This window comes from Melozone crissalis, unplaced genomic scaffold (assembly GCF_028551555.1).
Source record: "Melozone crissalis strain CALT ecotype California unplaced genomic scaffold, PUWL_Pcris_2 ptg000004l_1, whole genome shotgun sequence".
In the NCBI taxonomy this organism is placed as follows: Eukaryota; Metazoa; Chordata; class Aves; order Passeriformes; family Passerellidae; genus Melozone; species Melozone crissalis.
Genome location: NW_026535782.1, coordinates 44,553,117 through 44,568,870, shown reverse-complemented (window position 1 = coordinate 44,568,870; position 15,754 = coordinate 44,553,117). Strand labels below are relative to the sequence as shown.

The window sequence follows — 15,754 nt, the reverse complement described above, 5'->3', positions numbered from 1 at the left end:
CAACTCTCCTGCTTCTGCAGCTACAGCTGCCTTGGGGCTGGTCATAGAAATTGTCTGGGGATTTGGGGCTGAGAAAATCTAATGATAATAGTTTTCAAGGTTTTCTGAGATTCTCATGTGAACTTGACAAAATTTAAAGAATGGGCGAAGGGATCTTCCAGTGCAAAATATCAAAACATTGCCCTGCCCTCATCAGGAGCTGACCCAGCCTAAGTCTTTGTAAGGTGCAGTGTTTCAGGTTCAATGAACCAACACTTTATGATAATACTGCATTTTGTTCTGAGACTGTTGCAAAACTACATGTGTGGTGATTTGACCCTGATGGACTGATTTTCTCTACTTCTTCCCATGTGGGTCCTTCCCACCCCTTACAAGAAATCTAGGTGCTGCTGCACTATCAGCTCTTGGTGATCCTTTTGAGTCTGGGACAAGGGAAACATCCTGCTCAGGGTGAAGAAATAGCATCTTGATACCACTAGAGGCTGACAAAGAAGTAGTGCTGGTAGGTTTTCTCCTCCAATGACTCCCACCTGGATTCCTAAGGTTGTTTAGATTTTAACCTAAAGAGACCAGCTCCTTTGAAACTGCTGGAAGGTGAGCTGGGCTTTCTGTTGGTGCCAGAGGTCTCGTGTGCAGTGCTGGCATGCAGCAGGGCTGGGTCATCACTTACCACCCAGGGCTTGCTGCAGAAGTTGTAGATGGAGTGGAGGGAGTTGACCGTGTGGACGCCGCCGTACTGCAGGCCGATGATGAGGCCGCGGAAGTCTTCCCCCAGGGCCATGCTGTAGGCGTGCTGGCGGATCAGCACAAAATCTGGCTTGAAGGACCTGGAAGAGATGAGGAGAATGGTGTTTTACTTTCAAATGCTCCAGAAGCACTTCTAACCACTCCTTGGTTCTTTACCATCCTTCCCTTTTCTTTTCACGAACGCATATTGCTCTTCTCTAGGACCCCTCAGGGTGTATTGCTTGTGTTATAGTGTAACAAACACAACAAAACCCCCTAGTCATTAAAAAAAAAAAAGGAAAAATCCAACGTAACTGCAAGTGTGAGAGCATAGAAACAAGCCAAACAGATTTTCTGCAGTTTCCATGTCACTCAGGCATGCACAGGAACAAGCCACAAGCAGAGCCAAGGGTCATAAATTCACTGGTGGGGGGATTCTCTTTTCTTTCTAAAAGCTTGGCCGTACTTGGCAAGCTCTTTGCAATGTGCAACGCAGATGAGGGAGCAAGTTTGTTTCCTGACGATTGAGCTCCGTATTGAAGCAATGCCCAGTGGGTGGGAAGATCATGAGGGATTTCAAAAAGCTCTCGTACCCATCCATACATTGACACACATTCCCCCTTTAATGAGTTTACTACGTACACAGCACATCCCAGACTCTTATGGCTGTGAGTCAACAAGTGAAGGGCAGGCATGGCAATGAAATTAATCAAATGAGCAGAGCCCTTCATGTGCTGCTGTGACTCATGGCATGGACTTCCAGAATATTATTTAGCAAGAGTGGAGCTTGGACTCCTATGGTTCAACAGCAGCAGCCCTCAGCTAATGCACAGGAAGGTGAGGCCCTTTCTAGGTAAGCCAAAAAGCAATGGATTATCTTTCAAGCAGCCAGATTTTATTCCTTGCTGACACTCTGTCTTCAAAGCCATTCAAAAATATCTGGAAACAGCAGTTGGAAAGAAATGGTTCCCAAAACAGAGCCCAGCAGTTCATTCTCAAAGGAAGGGGCTTTTCCACGGAAAGAAGGGATTATTTTACAAGTTAACAGAGGTTGCATCAAGGACATTGAAAAATTTCCATGCTGTATTAAAGATTTTCAGAGAAATGAGCTCTGTAACCAGGTCCCATTACCTCACCAGCCTCGAACATTTTCCTTGCTAAGAGACTATAATTTCTATCCTTTGGATGTATGAGCTGGAAATACTTTGGGTTTATAGCCCCTATTTATATTTCCATCATTCTGGCAGGGAAATGTGAGATGGTGACTCTGGGCCAGATTGTGGCAACAAACACTGTACACAAACCCCAGCACAGCTTTGTTGCTTTAAAGCTGTTCATTTTGTTTGTTGACCTTGGACTTTTGTTATCACCCGCCTGAGACACGGTGAGGAGCAGGCTCAGCTTTTGTGATGCAAGAGGCCAAGCTGTAGAAATGTTGTGATTCCCTCCCATGGAGGTTTTTTAAACCCAGGCATGTTCCCTAATGTACTTGGCACCAAAGGTGGCGCTTTCCTCCAGCAGCAAGATGCATAATGAGCACCGTGAGGGCTGTGCTATCGCTGTGCAGCTGATTCATGGACCTCCCTGGTATCAATGGGGATGAGGCAAGTGGTGACCCCTGCTGAGAAACAGCGAGTGAATACAAATCTTGGAAAGTCTGAGCTGCTCCATTCTGCTGGACTTGCTGTGTAGAAAGCACCCTCGAGGCAGGCACAGGTCCCCAAGAAGGATTAACCAGCTACTTAGGACCAGGGCTCAGTATCTGCGCTGAGTTACTGAACAGCTGTAGTGCCTGGAGAGGCAGGAGCTCCGGGCATGTCTCTCTTCATGCAGCTTTCTGAGAGGGGGACGACACAGAGTGGCTGGGAAACTGCCTTCATTGGCTTTACTTTTGCCAGCCAAAATCTCAGGAAAAAAGCTCTTGTCTTTTCGGATCCTGGCAAAGAAAGAGTTTCTCGATTTAGAGGATGGACACAAGAATACAGAATTACTGTAGAAAAGCCTATTCTCAAACTCTGTGTCCTGTAGGAAGGCAGGGCACTCTCTCATGCAGTAGATGAGGAGTGAATCTCTAAAGCGAAGGTGGACACTGAATCCCTGTTTTGAGCTGTGGAACAATGTGAATGTTCCCATGGATACTGAGAACAAGGCAGTGGAGTGCCAGGCCTGGGACTAGCTGAGAATAAACATCAGCTGAAGAGCAGCAGAGCCTGTACAGAGAAATGGAGACCAGTGGCAAAATGAATATCAATCAATAACATCTCTGTGCAGAAAGCAGCTCCCCAGCCTGTTTTGGGGTAGAGAAGATAATGACAACAATTCCTGCTGGGAGGTTTCATGCCTTAAAGAGATCTCCTATTTCTTATTTCTGCATAGAGCCATAACTCTGGCTTGCTTCCTGGTCCTTCAGCTTTTCTTACTGAAGCACAAAGAGATTCGAGGGCGTGAAGAAAGAACACAGAAGAATGCACTATTTGCATCAGAAATAGCGTGATTAACACATTAGATCGTCTCCCTGTGCTGAGCACTGGTGAGGCCACACCTCGAATCCTGTGTTCAGGGTTGGGTCCCTCACTGAAAGAAAGACATGAGGTGCTGGAACGTGTTGTAGTGAGGTGGGGATTGGCCTCCTCGCCCAGGTAACAAGCTATAGGACAAGAGGGAGAGGAAGAACAATGGCCTCAGGTTGTGCCAGGAGAGCTTTAGTGGATATCAGGAAAAATTTCTTCATGGAAAGGGTTATCAAACATTGAGGCAGTCTGCCCAGGGAAGTAGTTGAGTCACCACCCCTTGAACTGTTCAAAGGGTGTGTGGATATGGCACTTAGGGGTGTGATTTAGTGGTGAAAATGGCAGTGCTCATTAATGGGAGATCAATGCTCTTAGAGTTCTTTCCCAGCCAGTTCTGTGATTGTCAAAATACTTCTGTGTGACCCCTTCCGCAGTGCATAATCACTTGCAGGCAAAGGGTGCTTTATATTTCAGCACCATGATGGGTGAGAGGGCTTTTTTCTGGTGTTGTTGGAGAACGATGGGCTATCCTGCTCTCTTTTTAGAAGACTGACATTCTTACTAGACACTTTGCCCTTTGGGACAGTAGATCTTCCCAGGACACTGAAGATAACATCCTCACTTCGGGTTCTGGCTACCCTCCGTTATTCTAGGAGATTTCATTCAGCTTTCAGATACTTCCCAGGGATCAAGACGCTCTGACTAAATTCCCTTCCAAAGCCTTTCCTATCTGGCATGACAAAGAGAAGAAGAGAACTGCATAATTTAGCAAAATGATACAACAAGTTTTGCATTACTGGCAATTAATGAAGCCTTCAGGGAAGCGTCTGAGGCACAAGTACAAGCCATAAGAGGCCGCAACTTTTGCCAAGAAGTGCAAAATTCCCTCCAAATATGCAGTGCCTCAGGTGTCTGACACCTAATAGGAAATGGCATTTACAAAGAGGAACAAGTTCTTTTTGTGCATTGCTTCAGTGTTAATAGCATTGTTATTAAATTACTGAAAATTAATATGAAATCAATGACATTTCCCCTATCTCAATGTTAGATTTAGCATTCTGTTTGATGCTTTAGTAAAGTGGAAAATATGCTAAGAAAAAAAGTCATTTCAGTCAAAACCTCATGTCATATTTTCTACAGAAAATATGCTGAAGTTATTCAAAGAAAGAAAAAATACATCTTATCTATAAATAAGATAACACAGAGCTGATTAGAGAAAAAAAAGAAAGCAACATAGAATAAAGAATAATCTCTCCTTACTAGGCTGGAAGAGAGAAGCAGGGTTTTTTTTTTAACATTATAGTAGAGAATGGCTGAGTAAAAAGCATGGGAGGTGTGGGAGATTAGTGCAGCAAAAGCAGCAGGAGCCAGGAATCACAGTTGCAGTAGGGCCAATACCACTGTAAGCAGATGAGGACAGCCTGGAAGATGCTCTGATTTGCTTCTCAGCCACAGGTCAATGCTCAGCTAACCATTAAACCATGTCACGCACTCTCTGAACTGGAGTCTGGCAGTCTCAATAGTCTGCCATATATTTTACTTCTAAACTGATTGACATTGACAAGGAAAATCATGTGGACTGAGACAAAGCCTGAAAGTAGTAACAACCACACCTGCCAACACCAACTTGCCTTCAAAATGCTTGTGATCTTAAGCTTTTACAGAAGGTGATCCAAATACTTTCCAACATCACAGAATAAGGTCACAGAGCAATTTAGTTTGGAGAGGATCTTTGGAAACCCTCTGTCTCAACACCATGCTCATTGCAGGGCTAACTCTGAGGTGACATTAGGATAATTGCCATTCTCTGGAAGAAGCCTTAGTAAAAACCCATGTGGAAAGGAGACAAATTATGGCAGCATTGATAAAAAAGAAAGCTGATCAAGACTGAAACAATGTACTAAAGTTTTGAATAATTCTTGTATTTAACCCTGGATTAACTAATTATTGAGTGCTCTAGACCCTGGTGGCTTATTCCTTATTGGAAAGAATTACTGTAAATGCAAAAAGGGTCCGGGAGTAGGTTAATATCTGAAATGTTCCCCACCCTGGTCTGCTCAGAGTGACTTTGTCTTTCTGGCAGCTGCCTGCATGCCAAATGTTTTCCCGATAACTGTCAGCATCCTGCCTGCTCGTCCGCTGGGCGCCAGCTGCCAGGGAGGTGAAGGGGGACATTATTCGTCTGGGGCATCAGCAAACCCCAAGGGGAGAAGCAGGCCTCCAAGCAGCTGTTTAGCAGCAGGAGCTGAGGTGGAAGTAACTGAGAATAAATGCATAAATCATCACACTCCGCTGTCTCTTCTCTTTTGCACTTCCTGCTAAAAGAAAAATTAAAATTTTTTTTTAAAAAAATTGAGGACAGAAGCAGGCAGGTGAAGAGAGGGGAGATATTAGTGAAAAAAACAATGCTATATCATCCCCCATATGGGAATAATTCTCAGTTTATAAATGTTTACTAGAGGTGTTAAATTCCTTCATATGTAACTGTAGCTTGCCAGGGTGTATACCCTGTTAGACACCTTGCCCAGCTTATTGTCTCTGCAGGGTATTTCAGTGAGGAAAGTGGTCATTTGGCACACTGGTCCCTTGCCTAAACTGAATTTTCAAAAGCTTACAGGCTGTTACACACACTTCTCCATTACCTTAATGGATTGCTATGCCATCAATAAAAAAAATATTGCCCGAATGTTTCTGTGTTAAATACATAGCACATATTGTATGTTTCTGTGTTAAATAAATAGCACATATTGTATGTTCCTCACTGTTAAATACATAGCACATATTGTATGTTTCTGTGTTAAATACGTAGCACATATTGTATGTTCCTCACTGTTAAATACATAGCACATATTGTATGTTTCTGTGTTAAATACATAGCACATATTGTATGTTTCTCGGTGTTAAATACATAGCATATATTGTATGCTTCTGTGTTAAATACATAGCACATATTGTACTCCACCGAGTGGCACTTTCTGCAGAACTTGGGAGAACCAGGTGTTCAACATATTTTTCCATCTGGCTGCTAGAAACCTGAACTTTCCCTATCAGTTTCTGCCATTTTTTCTCCTATTTGCAACTTTACAAAAAATTGCAGAAATTTGGTTTGGAAGCATCAAACCAACCAACCAACCAACCAACCAAACAACCAACACAACAACACCCCACCCCCAACCCCCAAAACAACAACAACTAGGAAAATACATTTCATAAAAGACCCTAATTAGGGTCAAGAGTTAAATTAAAAAAGGCAGGAATTGACAATGGCTGGAGTTCATCTTTGGCACAAGCTTATTGGAACATGAGAAGCTGGACAATGACCTGCTGCCTACCAGTACTTGTTACATCAGTGTCCACCAACAGCAGCTACTCCCATGACCTTCCTGGGCACTGTCCCTGGAGAAGAACTACAAGGAACCATCAACTCTTGTGAACAAATTGTGCTGGAGAGACAAGAAAACATCCTTCTAGCAACGTGCAACTACTGTGTGGTGAGCAAGCACGGCCTCTGTAGGATAGAAAACCTCCATGCCCCTTTCAGGCAGCTGCTTCTCAATGGACCTTCGGGCTGAGTGAACCTATTGGGATGGGAAAAATGCAGTGGGCAGAGGACAGTGTCCTCACTGGGCTTTAAACATCTGGCATCCTGGTGCAGACAGATCTTTTTTAGTCAGACTACACATCTCCTGGAGCCCGCAAGCTCTGAATAGCAGGGAAACACCTGTGAGTTGGCCAGTTTCTTCTCTACCCCTCCCATGTAAAAGGATTTGCCTCCTGATGCTGTGACTGTACTGTAGCTTGCAGTGTGAAAATATGCTTAAAGAAAAAAAGCACTTTCAGGGATTTTGGGGATGGTGATTCAACAGGCTGCTGTCCTGTTGTCACAGCACAGGGAATCATAGAAGCACGGAATCAGCTGGAAGCAACAGGAATGTCAGTGTTAACTACAGGAATGAATGGGCTTGTGTGGAGAATTCACTGACCCCACCATGGCTGTGAGCAGCAGGGCACATCATTCAGGGGGAGCAGGGGAGACACACACCTTACACAGGCCGCATTCAGGCAAGGCCTGCAGGGCTAAACATCATTCCACAGCAGAAACTGTCCCCACAGGAAGGCTTTGTCCTGAGTGCTGTTCCTCTTTCCTTTGCTGCCATTTTGGACACCCCTCTACACCCACCAGGGCCATTTCTCCTCTCAGGGTCCTCCCCACACGAGGCCCTGGGCATCTGCTGTCCCCCAGCTGCTGTCTGTGCTGTGGGGCTGCATGGAGCCTGCGTGCCACACTCCACGTGGCATGGCCACCACTCTGACAGGTCCCATGCAAACATGAAAATGTGCTTTCTCTCCTGGATGATTGGCCCCAATGGCAAAAGAGGAAGCTCTACAGGGAGACAGGAGATGAGTGCAGTCTGGTGCATGATTAATTTATATCCTTAAAGGTCTGAAATGCTCCCAAAGACATTAGTATTCCCCAGGTAAAAGAGCTGTCCAGATTTTCAACATATCCCTGCCTTATATCTAGTGGAATTAATAGCTGAAGTCTGTTGAAGCCCAACAGTCAAGCATTTAATTGAATACAGAACCTGAGATCATAGTTTGGGAGTCTACATGTTGCTGTCAGAAACAGACACAGCCCAAATTTTCATTTCTACTTAGACACTTTTATAATATCATGAAAGCATAAATGCATCTCAGAGTGGGTGCAGTGCCAACACTGACAGCCTCTTTACACTGCCAAAATATTGATATGAAGGGCCCTTCAGAGGAATGTGAAAATAAAAATCCCCTTCCTCGCATCTATCCCCAGTAAAAGTGACGCAGTCCAAGAGCTTTCTAGAGTAAATTAGATTCCAGATGGTTCACTCTGTCTCTTTCTATTTGTGTGGGTAGGCCTGTCCAAAAGGAGGTTGTTTATGCACTGGGAGGAGAATGAAGAAATCCACCCAAGTGTTTTAAAAGTAGGCATGAACCCACACTTGTTTTTACACACTCTTTAGTACTCCATTAGTACTTTGCACCCAGAAATTATTCCATTTCTCTGTTGTAAGAGTTGCTATGTCTAAGTTGGAGAGGGATTCTTTGGGTTGAATAAACACTACCTCCTGCTTCCCATATTTAACTTTTCAATAGGGAAGATCTGCTGCCAGTTTTTTCCAAGTAAGTGCTGGGGTAACAAGGACCCCACCCCACCAGTCCTGGCTGAACCCAACGCTGCTCCCTTGCCCAGCTCATCCCCCCAGTGTCCTCAGTCAGGGCCAGGGTTACAGGGCACTGACATGGAAAAGTGCTTGCCAGAGGCTGCACAACATACTTCATGGCCAGCTCTCTGAAGGAAATGTGCTGAACAGGCTGATGGAGCCTTCACAAGCCATGGTGGAACTGGCACAGAAAACACAGATGCAGTTTTTTAGATTTGTTAGATGATAGCCTCTGTCTCCAGCAGCACATTTTGCTGACACTATCTCAAATCCTCCACCCCCTCCTACAGATGTGCAGAATGCAGTAGCTAAAAAAGAGAAGTTGGAGACCCAGAACATTGTTACTGTAAATTTAAATTCTTGGAGCCACGTTTGTTTTAAAACTCAGGCAAGCAACATCACGTCTGGCTTCAGTTAGATTGTTTGCTAACTTACTTGCAGCTACTTATTTCAAGATGCACAGGCTAGAAGTCATGTATATGTCCATGTCTTTGCTTTCTGTAATTGCCAATAATATTTCTAAAGCATCTTTTTTTCTTTTTTTAAAATTATCCTGAGTCCTGGTAAAAGAACCATAATTTTTTCCTGGTGCAGTTCAAATCAGTTGACGTGGGGTATGAAAGAAAGCCTTAACTCCAAGGTGTCAGAAAATACCAAGTGATCAGCAGAAAAAACCCCTTTGGTTTGAACTTTGCTTTACAGGTGCCATATGGTATTTCCAGTTTAAAGAAAGAACTAGGAAATCTGCTCCAAAATGATGGAATTTAATAGGCTAAGAAATTGTTAGATAGCTTATCAGTAAATGTAATGTCAGTTTGGAGAGGGCAGCCCAGTGGTTGCTGAATATGAATATGAATTGTTGGTCTGAAGAAATTTATTATTTCAGTGATTTAAATCTACTGGTCTGTAGTATATTCACTGTCTTTCCCCTAAACTGCTACATTCTATTGCTCTCCCTTTGAAGAGGAATGTGAAGCAGGCAGGGATCCTGCAGGAGGGAATCCCAAATGTGGTTGTTAGCAAGATGGTGTTGTATTTATCTCCTTATAAATTGTCAGTGGGATTTCCATGATTCTGGGTATTTGAAAAGTATGATGAGTATTATATTTCACCATCTAGAAGCATTCTGACTTTTGACTGAATGTTTTGCTCAATTATTAACAGAGGACAAATAAGTGATGGAAAAAAGAGGACAGCAGCAGCAGGGTTGGTGCACACATGTGAGTTGAAGGTGTCTCCCTGTGGCTGGGCACTCTGAAAGGTGTCTGTAGCCAGGCAGGACATGGCTGTGGATGGGACTGTGGGACTTGAAGGAAGTGGGAAGAAGCTGCACCTATGTGGATGGGTTGAGGTGCCTCTACACAGCTCACACAATTTGCTTTCTAAAGTGAAAAAGAGTTTTAATTTCTATACCTTCTAGAGTATTTCTAGGAGTGGCTGTGGAAGTTGGCACCTAAGCTCTTAAACGCACTGAGCTGGGCACAACAGGGTCATATCAGCACAGGCTGTAAACAAATATTTGCTGGTTGCAAGGACTATGGCATGTAGCATATGCTATATAAATTGCATGTCCAGACAAGTATATATTTACAAGACCTGCTTCCCACAATGCAAATGCGTCCTTAAACATGCAGGAATGAAAACAAACAAACAAAAAACCCTCCTGAGCTAATGCCATTCAAAAACCCACGTAATCCACATATAAATATCCATGCAAAAATGGTAGCAGGAATACCTGTGTGTTCACTGTGAGCAGAAACATGAACACCATGCCCCAGACAGTTTTGTAAAATAAATTTTGTCTTCAGTTTCAGTTTAATAGCTCAAGATCTTTCTGCCAGATGTATGAATGGCTTTGGGAGGAAAGACACAGGAAGGAAAATGAAGATGTGATCAACCTAGGAAATGGTTCTTGGGAAACCTTCCAGCACCATGAGCAAGCGAAGGCAGGAGTGCATTAGCACTGCACACTGTCTGATGAGCGCTCCAGCGGCTGGTTCATGGGACATAACGCTTTGTTTCACTCAGAAACAGACAGGGAGAAAGCAAATGCATGTAACAGACACAGCTTTAAAGGTTTTTAGCAGAGGCTCGTGAAGTTTTACCAAAGAACAAATGGAGACTTGTGGGTGTACTAAGAGAGATGTCAAGACCTGAAATGAATTGATGGACCACAGTCATAGTCATAGCTAATTGACAGTGACATGTTTTGCTTTGCACTCTTTGGACTGGAAATGAGATTTTGAGAAATTAAACTCATGAGGCCAGCATGCTCAAAATTACAGTTTTTTAGCTGTTCTAATAATCCCTTTCAAAAATATCACTGCATGCTCGATTATGTGTCTCTACCTATAATTTTGAACTTGTTGCAAACAGACAAAAGCACTGATTAAATATGTCAACCATATTAAACTCAAAGATTCTGAATACACCAAAAAGTGCAAAGGAACTGTACAAAAAGAAGCAGGGTGGCTAAAAAATTAATTTGGCGCAAAAATGAGATTTCAACACAAACAGAGAAAAGCCACTGTATCAAAGATGAAATGTAGAGTTGTAATGACAGGAACCCATAAAGATGAAGGCTTGGGAATAATAGGGTGGAAGGTAATATTGGTGAAGGTAAACAGAGGCATCCTACACAGATGTGACACTATTTTTTACACAGACCTTGTAAAGATGCATCTAACATTAGGTCCAAATTGCTGTCACTCTGGTGCTTGAAAGAAGGGGAGCAATGGTTTTGGGAAGTGAATTGGATGTGTGATTGGAGAAGCATTGTTTGGGAAAAGAGTCTGCTTGCAGTGAATGCCATGATGCAGTAATGCTAGTAGGACAGAAATGCCCATCAAACAGAGACAGGTGTTACCTCTGAGATACACCACAGGGCAATGCCAGAGCACCGGGCATCTCCCATAAAGAAAACAGTGCTATTTCAGGAGCAAATCAGGCTACAAGCATCAGGATCTTACAATTACAGAATAGTTTGCATTGGAAGGGACCTTAAAGGTCACCTGGCTCCAACCCCCTTGCCATGAGCAGGGACACCTTCCACTAGACCAGGTTGCTCAAAGCACCATCCAAGACTGAGCACTGCCAGGCACGGGCATCCACACCTTCTGTGGGCAGTCTGTGCCCATGCCTCAGCACCCCCACAGGTAAGGATGTTCTCCTGGTATATAGCCTAAATCCACCCCTATTCAGTTTAAAGCCATTCCTCCTTGTCCTATCACTACATGTCCTTGCAAAACTCTGTTGTAGTACCCTTTGGGTACTTGCAGGTCCCATAAGGTCTCTTCTTCTCATCTCTAGGCTGAACAACCCCAACTCTCAGCCTGTCTTCACAGGAGAGGTGTTTCAACCTCCTGATGGTTATCAAGGCCCTCCTTTGGACTCACTCTAACAGCTCCATGTCTTTCTTACACTGGGTGCCCCAGAGCTGGATGCAGTGCTTCAGCTGAGGGGTCACCAGAACTGAGCAAATGGGCAGAATCCCCTTCCTTGCCCTGCTGGCCACGCTTCTTTGGAGGCAGCCCAGGGTGTGGTTGGCTTTCAGGGCTGTGAGAGCATACTGCTGGCTTATGTCAAGCTTCTCATCCTCCAACACCCTCAAGTCCTTCTTCTCAGGGCTGCTCTTGATCTGGTCTGGGCTTAGTGGCTCCTGCAAGGGCAGTCCACTGGGATCAGGGCCCAAGACAGGCAGGCTAGTGAATCAGAGCCACTGTGTAAAATGAGGGTTAGTTGACAGAGCAGGAGAGAAAAATCAAGGGAGAAGAAGGTCTGTTGTTCCTTTTATTGGGAGTCTGGAGGCTAAAAAGAACCTGAGAAGGAGGCATTTACTGTTGCATGAAGGGTCTAGACCAGAAACAATGACTGGCATAATGTGCACCTGAGACCTGATGCAAACCCACCAGAGTCAGGCCATTCCTTTCACCACTTCCAAGAACCCTTGAAGCTACCAGGACTGTGCTGCCTGATTCTCATATTTGTCCCCCTGTGAGGCCAACCTGCTTGCCCCAACACTGACCCACAGAGCCCAGTTCCCAAGACCAGCTGGTGCTCCTCACCTGACCACCTTGGTGCCGTTCCTCATGACCTGCATGTCCACCATGCAGCCACCCATGACATAAGCAGCCAGGTTCAACTCGGAGAACTCAGCCTGGAATGGAGCAAAAGGACAAAGTGTTACTCAAGGGTGGCAGAAACACAAACACACAGACACAGATGCAGAATTTTCTTTGTCTGGAATGTGCCTTTCCTTCTTTTCTTTTTTTTTTTTCTTTTTTTTTTTTTTTCCTGTGAGGCAACTGGAGATCCAATTATAGCTGGTTTGCCCTGAGAGACTGCAGAAGTATTTATGGCTCCCACACTTGGGCTGTGAAAGTACACAGGATTAGACTTATTGCAGTAATAAGTACTGAAGGAATTAAGAATGAGCAGGCTGAAAAATGCATACAGGAAAGAATAATAAAAATAATAACAATAATAATGAAAAGATGTAAGGTCATTTGAATTCAAATTCCAAGTTTCCACTTGGAGACATCCATTTAGAATTATGTCTGAGTTGGCTGCCATGCCACTGGCCAGCTTTATACCTAATACAAAAGATTCAAACCTTTTTAAACCTCATTATGTTGCAGGAAGGTGATAAGCAGAGGTCACCTGATGTGATTTGCTTACTAAGTTTTTTACTATTAAAGAGTTAGCAAAGCTGGGTAAGTTATTAAGAGAGCTGCTCAATCATTAAAACACTTTGTATTTTAAAAGAGGCATGACTTGCAAGGCTGGAATAGTTGGCAAGGGATATTTCAGCCATGGGGAGCAAAAGATACAGGGGTGATTATGATAAATATAAATAAACAGGTTTCATTTTTTGAGGCAGAAAATTCAGTCTTCTCCCTCTGAGCAGTTTTTTCCCCTTCCTTTTAAGGCATTTTTTCAGACTTAGTATGATGAAGGCTGGGCAGCAGTAAATTCATCTTCTAACCAGTAGCTGTCTAATACCAGAACACTCAGATGGTGCTGCTAATACTTATGACTTTATTGAGATTCTTGTACTGTTTAATGTTCTTCTGCTACTTCTATTAGTTGGAACCAAAAGATAGTGCCAGGAACAAATTTTATGCATTAAAAAAGAAGGAAAAAAAAAGAAAAAAAAAGTGTGTTTTGTCCTCATGAACTCATGGAAAAAACTTGCCAATGGAGAACTGGTGCACCTGTAAAGGCTCAAAGGCCAGACGAAAAATGAAAAAATAATTTCCAACTTTCCTTTTAAAATCCATGTAATTTTAAAGCCATGGCTGTGGACTGGTGACCCGATGATGTAATGAGATTTCATGTCTGCAGCTCGGCGTAAAGTTTTTAAAGCAACACCCTTACACAATCTTACATCATTGTAACTCCCCATTACAATGAAAAGAGGGGGAAAATTCCTATTGCCAAGAAATAAATTCTACTTCAAACACAAACACACACACAGACATGCTCACAGGGAGGGATTGGCAGTGGTTCAGGTGACTGCCTGGGTTTTACTCATGAGAGATTGCATTGTGTTGCCTTGGCCACAGCCACGCTTCTTCAGTGACCCTATCAGATCAGAGGTGAGCAAACATGCACCCCTGAAAGGCACCTGCCTTTTATATATTTAAAAAATCTCAGGAGACCTAGGGGGAGAGGAGTCCACCTTGGACAAACTCAGTAAGATCAGATATTTTGGGTACCATCAGCGATCTCCCCAATGGGACATGGCAAGCTTGCTACTGTCCACATTAGCTCCAGAGGCTCTGTGGACTGGGGAGATGAAAGGATGCTTTTTCCACCTCTGTGTCTCCGTATGCCTCAGAGATGTCCCACTCTGAAAGCAGAGTGTTGTGGAGCTGTACCTCCAGCTTCTGTTGCTGAGGAATGCATCATCTGATGTGAACACCAGTGCAAGAAAGAGAAGTTTTAGGTCTGTGTTTTCATGTTTTTTATGCTTTTCTTCCTAAGTTTTTTTCCATGATGGTTTGTAGTAAAGTGCTTAACACTCCTCTTTGCTGGGGGAGAAAATGGGCAGCCTTCATTCGATTTGGGGCACTTGTAGTGTGCCTAAGTTGGTCTGACAGGCATTTCCCTGAGGCAGTCAGGCCAACAAAGCTGTGCTCAGACACCTGACCTGCAAACAGCCCTGAGAACCCCCCGAGCTGGTGAGTACTTCATGCCAAACTGCCAGGACCAATTTCAGGCCCTGCTAATGTCAAGAGCCAGAAGAAAAGGAGAAATCCCCTTTGGCAACCATTGTCCAGGGAACACTGGCAAGGAGAGAGAAGTGAGTGTAGAGAGGGTCTGGGGGATTCAGCTATCTCACTCCCAAAACGTCCAGATCTACAATCAGAGCTGAGGGACAATCCTGACCTTTGCCTGGCATTCACTTCTGCTTTAACAGACAAAGTTAAGGAATGCTGCTCCTTTCATGTAGCTGCTTTGTTCCATCCAACAGGCTGCTGCTAGCTGGCTTTTGGAAGAAGGCTAAAACCTTCAGTCAGCAGAAATTGTTTCCTGTTGATTTTCCAGTGCTCCCTGTATTTTTAACTTTGTGGGTTTTGTAGCCCGATGACTTCCCTTGGCTGGGATTTCAGTTCTGAGATCATCTCCAGCCTGAGTTTACCTTGCAGACAAAGAGGTCTTTGAAAGCAGCCCATGCAGATAGAGTGACAGGTAACTATGTACAAAACAGGAGAGCCCAGCTCCCCGTGGCCTTGCAGAGTCATTTGCATTAGGAATCATGGAACAGAAGAAGGCACTGCATTAGCCTGATGGTGTTTTATACTTTGCAGCAGTGCCAGTGGCTGCAAAAACATTCAGGGCAAGAGCAAACCATGTGTGACAAACGTGACACAATCTGTCTTGAAGAATAATCTAATAAGACTGTGGGAGTAGAAATATTTCATGCCTCTGTGAGGCTCAGATGTGAGATGATGCCCACAGCTACTTTGATCACAGTTTTGTCAAAAATGCCTCCTTCAGGTATTAAGAATTGGAAGACTCTCCAAATCATTTGGACTAAACCTTAAGGTACTCTCAGTTTCCATCAGTGTCCTCTGTGTGCTGGAGCTCTTTTTGGTGAGCTATTTTAGAGTGTCTATTTCTGTTTCCTGATATTAAAACAGGAAGATATTTCATTTTCAATCATGCAATAGTAGAAATGCCTGGCTTGGTAGCTATGCCTGTTAGTGATTTAGGGGAAGCATGTGTTCAAGGTGTATTTTAAGCATTTTTCACAGAATAACAGAAAGTTGTGTTGAAAGGACTTCAAGACATCACACAGTCTTTCTCTCTTTC

General features: G+C 43.8%; 1 protein-coding gene across 4 annotated transcripts in view; it reads right to left on the bottom strand.

Moving 5' to 3' along the window:
- The window catches only part of SYN3 (synapsin III), a 184,029-nt gene that overhangs the window by 130,524 nt on the left and 37,751 nt on the right, over positions 1-15,754 (bottom strand). For all 4 annotated transcript variants that reach the window (XM_054280212.1, XM_054280222.1, XM_054280204.1 and 1 more), the window contains 2 exons: positions 12,502-12,593; positions 671-827 (listed from right to left, as the gene is read on the bottom strand). In XM_054280212.1, coding sequence (XP_054136187.1) covers positions 671-827; positions 12,502-12,593 — 249 coding nt within the window. The remainder of the gene's footprint in view (positions 1-670; positions 828-12,501; positions 12,594-15,754) is intronic.